The 17,534-nt window shown below is 34.5% G+C and overlaps 1 protein-coding gene across 1 annotated transcript in view; it reads right to left on the bottom strand.

The window, feature by feature from the left end:
- The window catches only part of LOC125231958 (sodium- and chloride-dependent glycine transporter 2-like), a 32,639-nt gene extending 17,966 nt beyond the window's left edge, over nt 1-14,673 (bottom strand). The window contains exons 1-2 of the mRNA XM_048137568.1: nt 14,535-14,673; nt 1,185-1,428 (exon numbers count right to left, since the gene is read on the bottom strand). Coding sequence (XP_047993525.1) covers nt 1,185-1,428; nt 14,535-14,618 — 328 coding nt within the window. The 5' untranslated portion in view covers nt 14,619-14,673. The remainder of the gene's footprint in view (nt 1-1,184; nt 1,429-14,534) is intronic.
- Nucleotides 14,674-17,534: the final 2,861 nt, after the last annotated feature.

The following is a 17,534-nucleotide window of genomic DNA, read 5'->3' as shown; positions in this document are numbered from 1 at the left end:
TTCTGGCCATCATCAGCAGTTCCACTGCACCAAATGTCACTTTACCGTACCTAAATGCATGCTGTTCCTTTAAAAACACAAAAATCAGCATATGTATGCCTTTCAGATTCGAGGAGTTCCCTCGATTTCTCCAGGATCCCATCTTCAGAACTTGGTTCTGAGAAAAATGGGACCAATCTGTATGCATATACATTCAATCAAAAAAAAATTTTTCAATATCGGTCCAGAAGCGACGGAGATATCGAGGAACAAACATTAAAAAAAAAAAAAACATACAGACGACTTGATAACCGTCCTTCTTGAGAGATGAGGCGACGGTTAAAAATAATACCAATAATAATAGGTGCGTGCTATATTTCGACGACACCATATGCCGACAGAAATGTAGTCTAGCTCTGTCGCGCAAGTACGCAAGAGCTATAATTAGAGGTAGATAGATACAACGAAACAAATATTATCGTGAGCACGTGTGCATTCGACTACGCACACTGATGAGCGGACCCAGCGCGTACGTACATTGTGCACCACCTGCACGCACACATACAAACCGCGCGGCATACAATCCACTGGTAGGCTATGTCTACAACGCCATCTAGTAATGTCTGACTTTAAATGTGCACATGACGTTGTATGTTTAGTGCGTGAAAGCTAAAACAGATGTCGCAAGGTGTTGCAGTTTGATGACTATTTCGACGTAGGATACTGATAAGAGTTTTGTTGGCCACGCGTGGCTACTGGCGCCATCTAGCTCTTTGAGTGTGGATTAAATTTAGTACACAGGTCTAGAATACTTAGGACGGCGCCCATTTTTAGTATGGGGTTAGGTATCTGTACTAGTATTATTTGATCTGTGCTACTGCGTTCTAAAACACGTGGTTGAACAAAATTACTATAAATGTTACTCGACATCGTCCAATGATGTTGTTATTTAATACTATTAACTATAGGTATTAGTATAAAATAATACCACATTATATCAGTCAGAAAACACAAAAAATATTATTATGAATATTATTCTCATCCACGTTTATGCAAATCCGCTTGCATGTGTCGCGTACGTACACGACGCGCTTGTGTGCACCCCGCGCGGCGTACGTTTGTTAGAAGAGTTATTACTGGTTTATAGTGTGACAGAACCAAAGCAGTGGCCTAACATAGAACTTTTCTACTAAGTAATAATTTACCTCTCAATATAGGAACTGCCCTCCACACCCCGACCGGGTCCTGTTGGCTGAGCTGGCCGACGGCCAACTGTAGTAGGCTGGCCGGCAGCGCGACCAGCACCAGCCACGCCGAGTACGCCACCAGGTACGGAAGAGTCCCATGTTTGAACGCTTCGCGGGGAAGACGCACGAAGTTGAACAGCGTCAGCGATATCGCCAGCGTGCATAGCTGCGTTTTGATGAAGTCTAGTGATGATTTTATAACCTGAAACATTTATTGGTTTAACATTAATGTTGGTATCTATTTATATTTACAAGTACCTACTTTTGCTATGGTACCTATCATAATATTGGTACTATTTTCGTGGCACTTCATTCCTTTCTGTCTTGTTGTTATTATGTGTATTTTGTCTTACCTGTGTTTACGAATAAACGTTTATTCCATTCTATTCTATTCTATTCTATTCTATTAATATTGAAAAAATAATAGGGTGTTCAAACCAGTTAACATTGCACTACGCGACTGATCAAATTATTCACCACTATGGAATGAAGTATTAGAGGTGATGCAATCATTGCACTTTTGTGTAAGTAGTTTATAGTTACATATATAAAATGAGAAAACAGTGCTCAACAGAGACTTGCTTTATTAATAATTTAATATTGTTTTAATACATATTTAATTTTATAAATGTTACTCTGTAATAATGTTAGGTAAGACAGAATGTTTTTAAGCACGTCTGATGTTCGTATCTGAAGACCACTTCGTACCACTTCGTACCACTGTACCACCATATAATTTAAAGACGTCATCACAGACGCCATTAATAGGTACCTAATACGCCAGCTAAGGGATAGTCGTACTAATCCCAATGAATATTTTTGGGAAACTTAAATGTATAAAAAAACTTTATTTTCAATTTGATGTGTAAATCAAGTTGTATTTTATATTGGTTACTCTTAATAAATAAACCAAACAAAGTACAAAGCAAACATGGAATGTTAATCACAAATTAAATTTGCTTCAATTAAACTGAGCGCAAAATTTAAATTTATAAAATTGAAATATAATTTTAAAGATTATTTAAACTTTTCTGGAGTAAGAGAGATATTATTTCCAGTAATTCAGCTTGGAAAACCAGTTAAATTGAAATTGGTACAAAAAGTAAATTCTCGTTAAATCTCGATCATATCTAAAGAATCTGATGATAAATTTTCTAGTCACGTAAATGAAAATAAGGCCCCACGTGATATCGTTAGCCGAGGAAAACGAACACTCACCGTGAGTCTTGATTATACTTTCATTGATCATTTCGTATCAAAGAAATACCTCAATTTTCTTTGGCAAGATTGATTACGCAATTTGCATGAAAACATGCCTGTTTTGTCAATTTTATTATGGCTTTACAAACTCTTTGGGTCTACGAGTATTCTTGTAAAGGGCACTTAACCCTTAAATGCATAGTGATGTATATTATATATATATGCATCATGCAGATTTGACTCTATTGACACCATGTCAAAATTCAATTTTGAATAAATCTTTGTCAAGGTCACGTATTTAAGGGTTAATCTATAAGTTTAACTTTTCGTACAGAAATGATATTAATTTCTAGTTTACTTGACGCAAATAGTTCTGGATTCTGATAAATAACGGTCAAAAAAATGTGTAGGGAAATATAAGAAACACACTACTATTACTCATAATCACTACTTATTAGGCATAAAATATTACGTAACCCTGATTTTTCTGACGTTTCGTGTCAAAATTGCATTCACTAATGTAACACAATCAAAAATTAAAAGCACTTTTTACATTTAAAATTAAAATGTGTTTATTTTTTACCTCACCTACTTGAATGACGGTCTTTCAGAAATGATTAATTTAAACATTTGGCCACGACTCTGTAACGCAAACATTGATGGCATGCAGCCGGTCGACCTATTGTCTTGTAAGGCAGTGTTTTGAAAATGAGCAATGTAAGAATGCGAATTGTTGTCCGCGATCATGTGGATGGCAATGTAAACAACTACAATAGATCTACGAAAGTCTCACTTCTAAATTTCATTAGTCGAAAATACTACATAAGTTACTACTAACATAACGGATCGAGTGACTATAAAATCGGGGAAATTCTCAGTATAAATATGAGAGTGAATGCTGTTCTGTCTGTCTATAAACTTATGATACAGCAAATACTATTATTATACTCTATCAAATCAAAAATCAAAAAACTATGAATACTTCTAGTTTTACAAATGTTTGATTTCAAGTCGCATTTCGTCGGTGCATCTCTAATATTTATAAGTCGCAATTTTAATATTTATGATTATGAAGCCTTGCATGCCTCCGAAATGTTCTGCTTGAAGTTAGTAGGGTAGATTTCTGGCAGGCCTCGACTGTGCGTAACTCCAGATACTTCCTGATATGGCTTGACCTTAGAGAAAAAAAAATGTCCTTCCATATTATAGAGCGGACTTGCTTCTCAATCCCTTTTTGTGTCTCGGATGTCCAGGTTCACCGGTGAGTATTTACCATCAGGCGAATTGTCTACTCGTTTGCTTTTTATCTTACAAAAAAAGTTTCAGCGCCACTTTTGAGTCCTAGCAATTAAGGGGTTGAAGGAAATAGTTATTTGTTATACAAGGGGGCAAAGTTGTATTTTAACGCCGATTATGGAATTGAAAAACGAGAAGTGAAAGGATTCCATATTAACGAACGAAGCAGTGGTTGAATAGAATGAACTTGCGAGTTTTTTGCAAATTAATTTTAAAGCAGTTAATTTGACTTTTTACACCACCCGCTGGTATTAAAAGACAAAACACGCAACACACCATATTAATTGAATTTTAAATTTCTGTTACTTATATGTTTATTGCTTAGACAGATTGAATAAATTAACATGTTCATCGTGATCGCAAAAATCTTTAAAAATAATACTTTACTAAACTATACTATATTCCATACTATAGAGCAATCAGCAAAAGTAAAGAGTATATAGTTCTTATGGTTTTAGTTTCATATATTATATATTATATGTCTACATAAATAGTAGATTTTTCGGAAAATCGAAGCAAAAACTACCAAAATGTTTCGATGATTGGTGGATCTGACACACAATCTAGGTTACATGATTATTGTTTCATTGGTATGTGATTATCGGTGAACATAGAAAGGGTATGGGATTACTTCGCGACTGTATACTCCTTTCTTTTAAATAAATTAAAAAGAAACAAAATCGTATTAACAAATAGGTACTTATGTCATCTAAACCTGATTTTTTCAGTAATTGAAGAAGGAATGTGCTTTAATACGAGTGTAGACTTCAAGTAATCCGCCCCACAAAAATTCGCCATGTGCATTATGAGTAACGTTATCGCTACTGAACTCAACGGAAATCGAGTAAATGATTTTCGCTTTGTGCTACATAGCTACTTTTTATCGCAATTATGGTTCCGTTTGCAGATGGCGGATATCCTGTTTTCAAAACTAATAAAATTATCAAAAAAATTGTTTCATGGGTCGAAGAGGAATTTAAAAGGGAATCAAAATATGAAATAATCGAAAAATGGTAAAAAAACACATAGCGATTTTTTATTTAATTTGCACCGACGATTTGTGCGTTTTTATCGACTTAGTAAATGAAGTAAAGAGCGGTGGGTAACAGCTTTCCTTCGACAGAGCTAATGTTACATCTCGGTAATTCAAACTGCATTATAAAATTGTTAAACGTGTGGGTTGTGCCCCTTTGTTAATTACTACTGACTAGAGTTAACCTCTGCCCATCAATTAACCATCTAAGTAGGTACACCAGTTGCACCATATTCGCATATCAACTATTAATGTTCCACCAGAGATCCAGTGGAATAGTTACATAATACAGGCCCCGTAGCCGAATGACATTTCTGCGACGCGAAACGTCACCGAAACGCCGCAGAAATGTTGTCTGTACTGGCTCTGCGTATTGGCGCAAGAGCGATAGAGATAGATAGCTACGAAAGAGATATTATCGTGAGCATTTCGTGAGCGTTTGTGCATTCAGCTACGCACACAGTTTTAATAGCAATAATACTATAAACCACAGATAGCACTGCCACGGGCTATTATGTACACGTGTAATTATAGCTAGCAGCAGCCATTATGCGTCAGGTTCCGAAGAAAAGGAAAACCAGCGGCCAATTAAAACAATTATGTGGAATATACCTTCATATTTTATGAGTGACGCCCGTCCACGGGGGCTACTTACCGTAGCAGGAGAATTTTCAATTGTTTCAGAATTACATTAATTATGGTAAGTATACTATGTTTCATACAGTTGAAAATGAAACAGAAACAGAAACTGGTCCTTAAAATAATCTGTTTACTTATCTCTGCTTTAAGCTTTTGTTTACTTTTTCAATTAAATATATTTTGTATAATTACACTAAAAGCATAAACTTGCCAGATGAAAATTGAAGACAAGGGAACCCAATCTTAATTAAGTAAATGGGAACAGGTATATCAATAAGAAGAAGAATATTATTAATTTAATACTTATTACTTGCAATTATATGTTCTGGATGATTGTTAAAGGAAACAATGAAACATTACTCGGTAAGACTACCTATTTAAAATTGACAAATGTAGGTAGTAGGTACATAAAGCAACTTGTCATCTGTGATATTTAGCACTTGTAATTAACTGATTTATACTATCCACTATAATAGTTAGCTCTGTGTAGTTCTAAAAGAGTCTACTTTGCACGGCACAGAGCCGCCACTTCAATGATTGCAATGATTAGCATCGCATGTCGGCGCACCGGCACGATGTAAAAAGCCGTTTGGGTCTATGATATGCGCATAAAGATACGGCTTTTTAAATAGCCCACTGTGGTAGCGACTAGCGACCTTGTTAAGGACCTGACATTTGATTAGCCCGGTGTGCAATTTTTCTGCCAAATTTTATTTAAGATTTCAAGTTAAATAAAATTATTATCGTAAATCTATTCGGATTAAAAATCTTTATCATAAGATCATACACATAAGGATAACATAAGGATTTTAACATAAGGATTTTTAGTTAAATTTTCCTTTGTCAAATATAAAATTATTGAATGAGTAATTATGTAATAAACGCTGGTGGCCTAACGGTAAGAGCGTGCGGTTTTCGATCCGGAGGTCGCAGGTTCGAACCCGGCTCGTACCAATGAGTGTTTCTGAACTTATGTGCGAAATGTTATTTAATATTTGCCAGTCGCTTTTCGGTGAAGGAAAACATCGTGAAGAAACCGGACTAATTCTAATAATGCCTAGTTTACCCTTCGGGTCGGAAGGTCAGATGGGAACACTTTTGTAAAACTAGTGCCTACGCCAAATTTTGGGATTAGTTGTCAAAGCGGACCCCAGGCTCCCATGAGCCGTGGCTCAAGGAGGATGATGAAGTAATTATGTCTAATAGATACTTATTCAATATTATATTTTTTTGCCAAAAAAGATTTTTTTATTTTTAGAGTATTAGTATTTTGGTATTTTTAGGGTTTTTTAATTTTTATCAAATTCGTTACTTCGGCCGGTTAGGCAACTGGGTAAACTGATGGTCTTGGGTTTGAATGACTCTTTATTGCCTGTTAAGCTGATGGTCTTGGGTTTGAATCCTAGAAAGGACATTTTATTCAGGCAAAACAGAGAAATGTGATGACTGTGATGAGCACATATATTTGTTCCGAAGTCAGTAGGTGTTTTCTATGTATTTATATGTCATATAATTTTTGGTAATCAATCAGTACCAACACCAAATATGTAACTATATTTTCTAAATTTACCTATATACCTACCTATAATATTGGTTATCGGTAAACTCTCGATCAAATTAACTGTAAGTATTAAAATAATATATAACCACTTGAAAGTTAAAGTATTGACGACCGGTCTGGCGTAGTTGGTAGTGACCCTGCCTGCTAAGCCGCGGTCCCGGGTTCGAATCCCGGTAAAGGCATTTATTTGTGTGATAAGCATAGATACTTGTTCCTGAGTCATGGATGTTTTCTATGTATATAAGTATGTATTTATCTATATAAGTATCTCGTCGCCTAGCACCCACAGTACAAGCTTTGCTTAGTTTGGAACTAGGTTGATCTGTGTAAGATGTCCCCCAATATTAATTAATTTATGTTAAAGTTGTAAACTTTAAGTTCTATCCTTATTTAATAAAAGAAGAATCACGTGTAACAGTTCCAGTTTTTTGTTGTTCACGTCACTAACAAGTCATCATTATGCATATTCTGTATTGTTTGCGAGAAAAAAAACAAGGTAAACTACTTGTAAATATCGTCAGCCTTGATCACTTTTGTCTGAAATTATGGTGAATCTATACCTAACTATACATGCTGTAACATCAGGAAACCGAATAATTTTAACAGGCGTATCCCTGATCCAATTTCAAGACTAATCTTTCGGATCTCACCTGGATTCGGAGTTATTACCAAAAAAGTAAACTACTAAGTAATATTTATTTCTTAAAACAATTTTTTTTATCCTAACTATCCTGATAGATATTTTGATGTCAAAAAGTGTCAAGCAACACATTGCAAAAGGTAAGTTTCAATAAAATAATGACAAAATTGATTTTTGGACCAGGTTTGATAACATTTACTCTTGACGTGAAAATACATTCGATAAAACTGAAAATATATTTTACTCTAACTAAACTATTTTAACACTGTCCTTCTTTTGAGCTCTGAAATGCGTGGTAATCTTTCGGGTTCCTCATGTTTCACGTATAAAGTATACAGGTACTAAATGCTCTATACATAATATGTTAGATATTTATTTGTAATAATTTATTTGCCTTATTGCTTATTGTATGAAATAAAGAACCGAGTAGAATATTACGACCATATGTAAATGGGGCATATTCCACGAGAATGTCGCTTACGACATGCTTTTGCGTTGTATGACAGCTATTTCAATCAAATCCGTAAAGCTCGAGAAAATACTGCCAATTTGTTAACCAAGTCATGAAAGAGTGTCAGACACAATTTTCCTTTCCTAGCGTCTTCAGAACTATAAATGAATTTAATGTTGTAAGCGACATTCTCGTTGAATGCCCCAAATATGTTTTTTTTTTTAAAAAAAACCTATGTTATGATGATGGATTTTTTTAAATCGTATAAGTACCTACACAGTTATTTTGAAATGTTTGCCTGAAAAGAGCATTTAGTCTAATCCTAAAACCATCAATCACTTCACTGTCAACGAAATTGTATTCTATGCTTCCTTTAAATTACTTGCGGCTCTGCACGCTACAAACTCAGTATTCGCATTGAAATAAACCTTACTGCGATAGCTGAAGAGTCATAAAGAAACCTATCAGAAAAATGTTGGTCGGAAATGAAACATTTATTTGTTTTTATTGGGAAATTTCTGTTTTTACTTATTACGTATTTGGGTGCTACCTAATAAATAAAGAGGACTACAGACTGATTTATTAACAGGTTATTATAATGAAATTGTTCTTTCAAACACTTGCACGTATCACATAACTATAATGTAAGGTCAGTACGGATAAGTGTGTCATAGGGAGAAGTCTGTCTGGCCTTTACATTTGGCCGTTTTTAGGGTTCCGTACCAAAAAGGTACAAAAGGAACCCTTATGGCGCCGCTCTGTCCGTCCGTCTGTCTGTCTGTCTGTCTGTCTGTTACATTATTAAATATCTCGAGAACTACTTATGCTATCGCTTTGAACTTTTGAATACTTATGAACATTGTTAACCTCTACAAATTGAAAGTATTTTTTTTTATTTATTTATATTAATTGCAGAAATGGCCAAAATGAAAGGGGGGCAAACTGAAAATTTCAAGTAACTAGGTCAAGTAGTGGGTGGGGTGCGTAAGAAAGAACTCAAACTGTACATATCAAAACTATTTTTTATAATTTTTTGATTGTGGAAAAAATGTTTTTGAAGGAAAATGTAAAAAAAATACCGCCCCCCCCCCCTCCTCTTATCTCCGAAGTTTACCAACGTAAATTTATGAAATTTTCACCAAACATGGCTATTATAATGAATATTACAGGAAAAATGAAATCGTACACGTATCTTGAAAACTTTTTTTTAATTTATAAAAAACCTTTCAGATTTACATTTCCAATTTCAACACCCTTGCGGGTGTTCATTGTACCTGTATTTTTTAACAAAATAACAATGAAATTACCTGCTTTCAAATAGAGGCAAAATGGTTAAAATCGGTTCACGCAATAAACAATTAATCCATAAAAATCATCTTCCATACTAGCTCGCGCGCATTAGTTTACTCAATTTGCCGATAGATGTCGCTGTACGTTGAACGCTCATTTCGTACCTCGCGTTTTTTCTGATATAATGAGGTCGGTTCAGGAGCGTCCTTGCGACATGTCGTAAGTCGTAAACTATTGAAGTCGAATAGTCTTGATTTTATTTGGACGTTGTCTAACAATAAAATTGTATATTAAAATATTACTTGTTATGTGGGAAATTGAGTCTTGAGGGATTTAGTCAAATCTGTAGAGTTCTACGAATAACATTTTGATGATTCAACTATTGAAAGTTTGTACGGAACCCTCGGTGAGCGAGTCCGACTCGCACGTGTCCGGTCGCACTTGCGGGACTAGCACGCTAGTGGGCATTTTCGCGAAAAAAGATTCAAAACTTTTTTTTTTAAATAGGTAAAATTAATGTTTTTTCTCAAACATGCAATGAAATATTGTCTTTACGTTCCTTAAAATGGGCTGGGAAGTATCGCTTTTTGGGCGCAACAACTCGAGAGGACTGTAAAGGGATTTCATATTATTTTTCAGGCCTAGGCCTGCAAAGTAACTTTTTTTTATAAAATATTGTCTTTTAGAGCATTTTTTTTTTTAATTTCATAGTATGTTTGAGAAAAGCACTATACATGCCTCGGCGTGAAAACGGATTCCCGGCCTCGTATCCCTATCCGGCTCGCTCGCACGCTCGCTCGGCCGTATATACCCACTTGGCCGGAAATCCTCATTTTCCCGGCCTCTGATGTAATGTACTATTCCTACTCAGAATCACGAGCGATTTAAATCCTACTAGGTAAAAAAATCGTCCCAAATTTAATTTTTCCACTTCGTTAAAATTTTTTAAATACTTAGTACAGCGGTTACAAAGTGGAAAGTATGTGAAATAATAGAAAATTTTGGGACCATTTTTTGTCTTTTGTTTTTTGTCCTAAATCGATAGGGCTCGTGATTTTGAGTAGGAAAAACATAAAATTTACCTACCTTGGAAATTTTCTTTTGGTGATTGTTCTCGCGAAAATGCCCTAGTGCGATAGCCTAATGATAGTGTGGCTGTGCTTTCTTTTCGCACTTACTAAAATATGCGCGAAGGACGCACCGACGCAATCAAGCCTGCGCGCTTGGTCAAGACCATTCGATGACTGTTTGCAAAGGGTTGTTACTTTGTCTGAATTGCCTAAGGGCAATTAGCATGATCGTGATGGAAGCCTAATCATGCGCGTCATGCGCGTGCAATAAATATAGGAACAGGTATTTTAGTAAGTAAATATTCTTAATTGCACCATTAATACATTTTACATGTAAAATTAAAAATAATGTTAAGTGAACATATAAATAGGTACCTAACTACAGGTGGACTTATCACTAAAAAGCGAACTTTTCCACACAACCTTTGGGTAGTTGGAAAAATCGAACAAAAGATAAAAGGCTTTATATTATGCTTTTTTATTCCCTATGTTTTGTACAGTATGTTTTTGACAAGGCTTTTCGGCTACGACTTACGCTTATTTTTCATTTAGGTACCTAAATAAAAAAATAATAGATTAAATAACACAAATAAAATATTTATTCAAATAGAATGCACCTATTTGTTTTATTACCTACGCCATTCTTTTATAATATTTGGGATTTTAATATTTTATCATAAACTCGTGCAGGTAAGTCATTCGACTTTTATAACTTTTCTTATAGAAATACTTATTTAATGAAAAATCTTAACGTCGAACGAACCCCAAAGGTTTTCCGCTTTATAGGTATTAAAGGGGATTAAAACATAAAGCAGTGGAACATAAGCCTGGCTTAATAAGGTGGGCAGGGCTTATTATAGTTCCTTGTTATAACTAACTTAATAATGCCTCATAGACCCTGGTTAAGGCGAGTTGCCTACGTACCTACACATTTATGGTGTAACCAGACCAGATGCAGTTTTATGATGTATAAAACTATTAATTTAGTTTGGCTGTGGAGTCAGGTTCTCTGTGTTTTACTTAGGTTTACGTATTATAATTAATATTATTACTGTACTTATTAGTTATTTGTGCAAGTTGGTATGACGTCTATACACAAGAGGGGAATAAATCCCGTGGAGAGTATCTAAGATATCATATTCACGATTTTTTTTTGGAGCCTGTAACTTACTTGTATGTTAAAAATTATATATGAGATGAATTTTTCATACCTAACTAAAAAAACTAAATTTCAAGTTAAGGTATAGGACAGGGGGGCAAATGTAACTGGTCCATTTTTTCCATGTTTTACAATGTTTGCATTATTAAATAGAGTGTCCACCCGTTCTATAATGGTAGGCGTGTTCAGTGGATACATGTAGAACTCAGAATCATAGTGTAATAATGGAAAAAACCGGCCAAGTGCGAGTTGTATTCGCGTTGCAAGGGTTCCGTACACTACAAGAAGGGCTTAAGCGCCTCCTTTTTTGTAGGAACTTAAGTATTTTTTGCGAATAATCGATATTTTGAACAAAACGAAACAGAAATGAGTTTATATGTAATATTCAGTGATCGGTTTTTTGGATTCGACATGGGGTGAACGACCTCAATCATTATGTTAGTATGGATATGCCCCGGGAATCCGGGCTTAATGTTGTTAGAAAAGGCAAAAAAATATGTACAATGTCCACAATGCCAAATGGTTTTATTGCTCAACCAAAAATATAAAGCAACAACATTAACATTATAAACTTAAACTAAAAATAGTACATAACGTAATAGGCCTTACTAACATGCGATTTCATAATCGAAGTTTTTGTCTCAACTGGTTGCCATGTAAGAGTAAAATAAATAAATAAATATTGGGGACACAAAAGTTCCTTAGAAATAATTTCGTCGTATCAATATTAACTTTTCTACTTGATATCCCGCGAGGGTGAATCCAAAAAACCGATCACTGAATATTCCAACGCGCTCACACAATTTCAAGAGATTTGGTAACTCCTTGCAGCGGCAGTGAGTGAAATTCGTAATTTTATTTCTTTTTTTTTTAAGTTTGACTTACGCTTTACTGTAGATTTCTAATAGGTTTTCCTGTAATCTATAGATTGAAAACTATCTCGTGTATTTTTTTGAAAAATTTTACGCTTAGTAGTTTCGGAGATAAAGGGGGGGTGGTAATTTTTTGCCTATTTTCTTAAATTACTTGAAAATTACTTTACTGAAAATTGTTAAATATATATATATATGAAATACTTATAAAAAGCTCTTTCACTTGATATGTAACACAATATAGTTCTAGAAACTTTGATTTTTCATTTTCACTTTTACCCCCCAAACCCCTATAATTGAATTTTCTTAATTTAAATTACATATCCGTCTTTGGGTTACAGGTTTACATATGTGTACCAAATTTCAAGTAAATCGGTCCAGTAGTTTCGGAGAAATCGGCTGTAACAGAGGGACAGACAGACACACGAGTGATCCTATAAGGGTTCCGTTTTTTCTTTTTGAGGTACGGAACCCTAAAAATGGATCAGTTACAATTGTTCCCCAGTCGTGATTTGCCCCGCTGTACCTTATACATTTTTTATTATTATGTACCTACCTATTGTATTGATGAAATAAAATATAGCACTTTTGGGACTTAAAAACGACACAATACATCTTGTTAAGGTCAACGAACGTGCTCCTTCAATTAGGGTCCTTTGGTCGTACCCTAATATGTGTCACGCCCGGCTAAACCCGACCCTTTGTGTTTTTCAATCTTGTATTTGAGTTTAAATCAAATACGCAGGTGTAAAGGGAATTCCAAGGTACACAATACATGCGTGTTCACTGACTATTCGACTTAGAGGTTTTGATATTTTTGTACAATATACCTTATAAGTTATACCAAGTAAGGGCCACTTAGAGATAAGTGTCAGGGGTGGTAAGACTGGTAAGCTAACTAGAATTTTGTTTAGCTTGTAAGTATAAACAGTTAATTCCTAGTTTCTTGTCCAAGAGCCCATTCACTCGCTTGTTACATTTTCGTTATATTACCGTATTTGATTTATGCGCTGAATTGTATGTAACTTCAACAGCTCGCGATGTAACTAAGATCGCATGCTAGGTCGCGCGCCCTTTAAATGTGCTTTGACTCTGGAAAATGCGAGTAGCCCTAAACCGTTTAAAAATAAATTTAGCTGCCTATATGTACATTAAATACGTCAGTAAACCAGGATTTATTATAGCAAGGCACTGCATATTAATATTGTAAACCGCAATATGAGATTTAAATAATCTCCAACATCATTACATCATACATAATGCAAAGGGTACGAGGCTCCCCAACCGTGTCGAATTAATAGCGAGAAAACTAGGTACGCCTAGACCTTAGACCCGATGTAAATTTAATGCCTGTTTATGTTAAGAAAGATTTACTTATTCTGCGGTTAAGATCACTTTATTGTCTAGAGACGCTGCGGGTGTCATTAAATCCGAAAAAAGCTTATGTCAGTACTGATGCCTCTAAAATCATAAATTACCTATATTATTATTTGTGTGTTCTTTCCATTATTACTAAACCGAGAAAATACGCTCGATACTTAATAGATTTTATTCCGTAGGTATCTTTTGTGTCACACATAAGTAACATAAGTACTATTGTTCTCAAAATAAAACCGCAATCAGTATAATACGTAAAAATATAACTTTAAAATATAGGTACACCTGGAGGTGTCCTTAATAATTATGCAAAACTTGTATTTACAAAATAAAATATACGTGAAAAATCGAGCGCTATATTGTTTAAGTATAATAAATTATCCGTTAACTGGATATCAGGTTTCTAAGGTAAAACTATGCTGCAAATTTATGCCCTTAGTGATAATAATCTACACTAAGATACTAGTCCTTCCAGCGATAACGTCACTGCCGGCGTAATTGTAATGTATGTGTGTAGGAAGCCATCGTATTTTACCTTGAACTAGACCCCATTAGTGCAGCATTATCTTCTTTTCAATTCTTAACATTCATAAACGGTTTAGTTATTTACTTTTTTAACCCAAACATGCTTCAAACAATTAACACCAACAGAGAAAACCACTTAACAACATCTCGTCAACAAGTAATATATTTAAAAGTTCAAGGTCATCGCACACCTACCCTGCTGTTTCTAGAAGTTCGTCCTTGGCATCCATTGCTGCGATCCGAGGTGTATTTTTCACATAGCCATGGAGCCACTGCCATATAAAGATCTATGAGCCACAGTTAAAAACAAGAGACGATCGCGCGCATGCGCCTTGCCCGTAAAACTGAATTACTGACAAGGAAGGTGTGTTTAGTAGAGATGGACGTGTTGATAATACGCTTTGTCGATGATAAAGATTCAACGAGATTGTTTTTGTTATTCTTCTGGATTATAATAATATTGCTGTTACCTCATTATATTCATATAAGAGAACCTTGCTTACTTTTTGTTTTCAATTTCAAATTGAAATTTAAAAGAAAAACAGTGTAATGATGATACTTAAAAATATGGATGACGAAGTAAACATGTGTTATGTGACATTAGACACTTTTGCTATGAAATGTATGCTTATACAAAAGTCTAAATAAGAAAATAAGACTACTAACATAAAGTAGTGAGATGGAAATCACACACAAATATTAAAATACAAACATGAACATGAATATAATATATTATTGGACGGTACAGTAGGTTAGGTTACTTGTACGGTTGCACACACTTCCTCCACATGGAAGTAGTAGTTTAATTAAATGTTTTATGTTTTTTAATAAATTTATAGTTTAATCACGATACACTATAAACTTGAAATATAAAAGGTCGCTCATTTAAATCGAAACACAAATATATACAGTCGTACTAATAACATTGACCATTATCATAATAAAGAGCAATAAAATCTAAAGTTGTAACGCAATCTTTTTTGCACGCTTCCTCGTGTTCCTTCCGCCTGCGGAAGTTGCAGTTATCGACTTTTCCCCGCACTAGCGACGCGAGCGCACTGCCACGCTACAGCGCGTGCGGCACTAGTCAGTTATGGAAATGAGGAGTGATTTATCAAAGGCATTTATATCCATTCCCTTTTCCACTTGAAAACAAATCTAAAAACTAAAGATAAGGTTCAAATTTTAAATGAACCAGTTAACGACATACGTTTTTCAAAAAAATATATTCAATAAATGAACCAGACGCTATGAGTAAAATAAAAACACGAGTTAATTACAGAGTCACTGACCAATGTAACTTTAACTTAAGGTTTAAGATGTGGAATGAGAACAAACTTTCTTTTCAAATTGATTCACTTTATTATGAGTAACAATTATACATATTTATGAATGAAGTGCGTATAATATAACGGTGTGTTGCAGTTAGGGCTAATTATGTTTAATATTTAAAAGTGTGCTCATATTGTTCTCCTTTATAAGGTTCTAGCTTTTGCCCGCGGCTTCGCTCCCTTTAAATTCGAAAATTGCAGAATTCTCCATACAACTTCCACCCCCCATTTTAGGGGAGGGTGGATTAAAAAGAGACGAAAAGTAGCCTATATCACTCTCCATCCCTTCAACTATCTTCACTTAAAATATCGCCTCAAATCATCGCTGCGTTTTGCCGTGAACGATGGCCAAACAAACAGACACACACGCTTTCCCATTTATAATATTAGTATAGATAACTTTAAATCCATAAGGCATACTTCCTCATAAAACAGTAATAAAAATAAAAAAAATAACAAATATTATTCATCACATTTAGTACTCACGAACTAGATGTCTAAATGGCGCGTAGTGCTCCTTCATTTTTACTAAATTTTATCAAATAATTTTATTTTTCGATTTAACTGCAAAAATATAATTTTTTGTGCCAGTTTATATTAGATAATAAATTTAGAACGTTCCAACAATACTATTTACAATTTTCATATACGCTCGAGGACGATGCTAAGTATTAAATCAAAGGCAAATATTTTTTTTAAAGTCGTTCAGGTTCTTGAGTGTAAAAGGACATATTTTTGTACCAGTGTTATAGAGGAATTAGTACCATTTAAAAAGTTACTTCTCAAATGACGGATCACTGACCATAACGTAATGTGTTCGGGGGCCATTCACGTAAACATGAATTTATGTTGCGCTGTCCGTGGTTCCGGAACGAAGCGCTTATTCCGCAGATAAGTCGTGGTGCTGTGAATACATTGCTTTTCGAACTTGCAGTATCAAGTAAAAATAAAGTCCCAGTCATATAGTACTACATACACCTACAATAAACTAGAACATGATCCAGTCGTTGTTAAAAAGAAAATAAAATAAATATCTACATCACTACTTCATTGCCACTGCTCTAGTACTAAGCTGTTTTTAAAAAAGATGTTAGTGAAAATGATGATATTTTTGACAATATCTGCCGAGATTGGTTTTCCAGTTATTTCAGATTTTGCATATATAGGTATTTTTGACAGGCTCTTTCGGAACCTAAAATATACAGTATTTATTTTATCCGAGCAGTAGATGAGAATTTTGAGCCAATAGTTTGCTTCTTGAGCTTACATACAAGATTAACTGTAAACAAATCATATAAATGTAGGCAAAATTTGTGGAATATTCAATAAATTACGTATGTGTATTGTGTACCAGTGATTAAGTAAAAAACAACCTTATTTATGCGTCGTTGTTTTTCTTTTCATTCACTGTGCTGAAAATAATAACTTACGTGTAAAATGTCCAATGACTCCTATCAGAACATGAGTCACAATTTTACTCATCGTACATAAGTCACCTGTTCAAACAAAGTAAGCTTTATACCAACAGATCGTGTTTAAGCTATATTAAAATACAAGAAGTCAACTGACGTATAGTCTTGGTCATAAATTAAATTTTGCGCTTCTAAATATATTATAAATCGATTAATCCGCAATTAAATTACTCCCTTGTAAAATCAGAAAACAATCTAATTCAATAAATAGTGGACAACGGCTATTCTACATAATATAATATTATTATGGTTAATTATTTATAGTTTTGTCATGTCTCTCGGTTTGTTCATTCATGGATTTATTACCGGTAGTGTCAGATAGCTACAATTTGGTCTTCTTGATATACCTATGATTAAATCCTAGTGCCGAAGTGTAGCTTAAAAAGTGCATT

The sequence above is a fragment of the Leguminivora glycinivorella genome, chromosome 1 (genome assembly GCF_023078275.1).
Source record: "Leguminivora glycinivorella isolate SPB_JAAS2020 chromosome 1, LegGlyc_1.1, whole genome shotgun sequence".
Lineage (NCBI taxonomy): Eukaryota > Metazoa > Arthropoda > Insecta > Lepidoptera > Tortricidae > Leguminivora > Leguminivora glycinivorella.
This window is presented reverse-complemented; position numbering and strand designations above follow the sequence as displayed.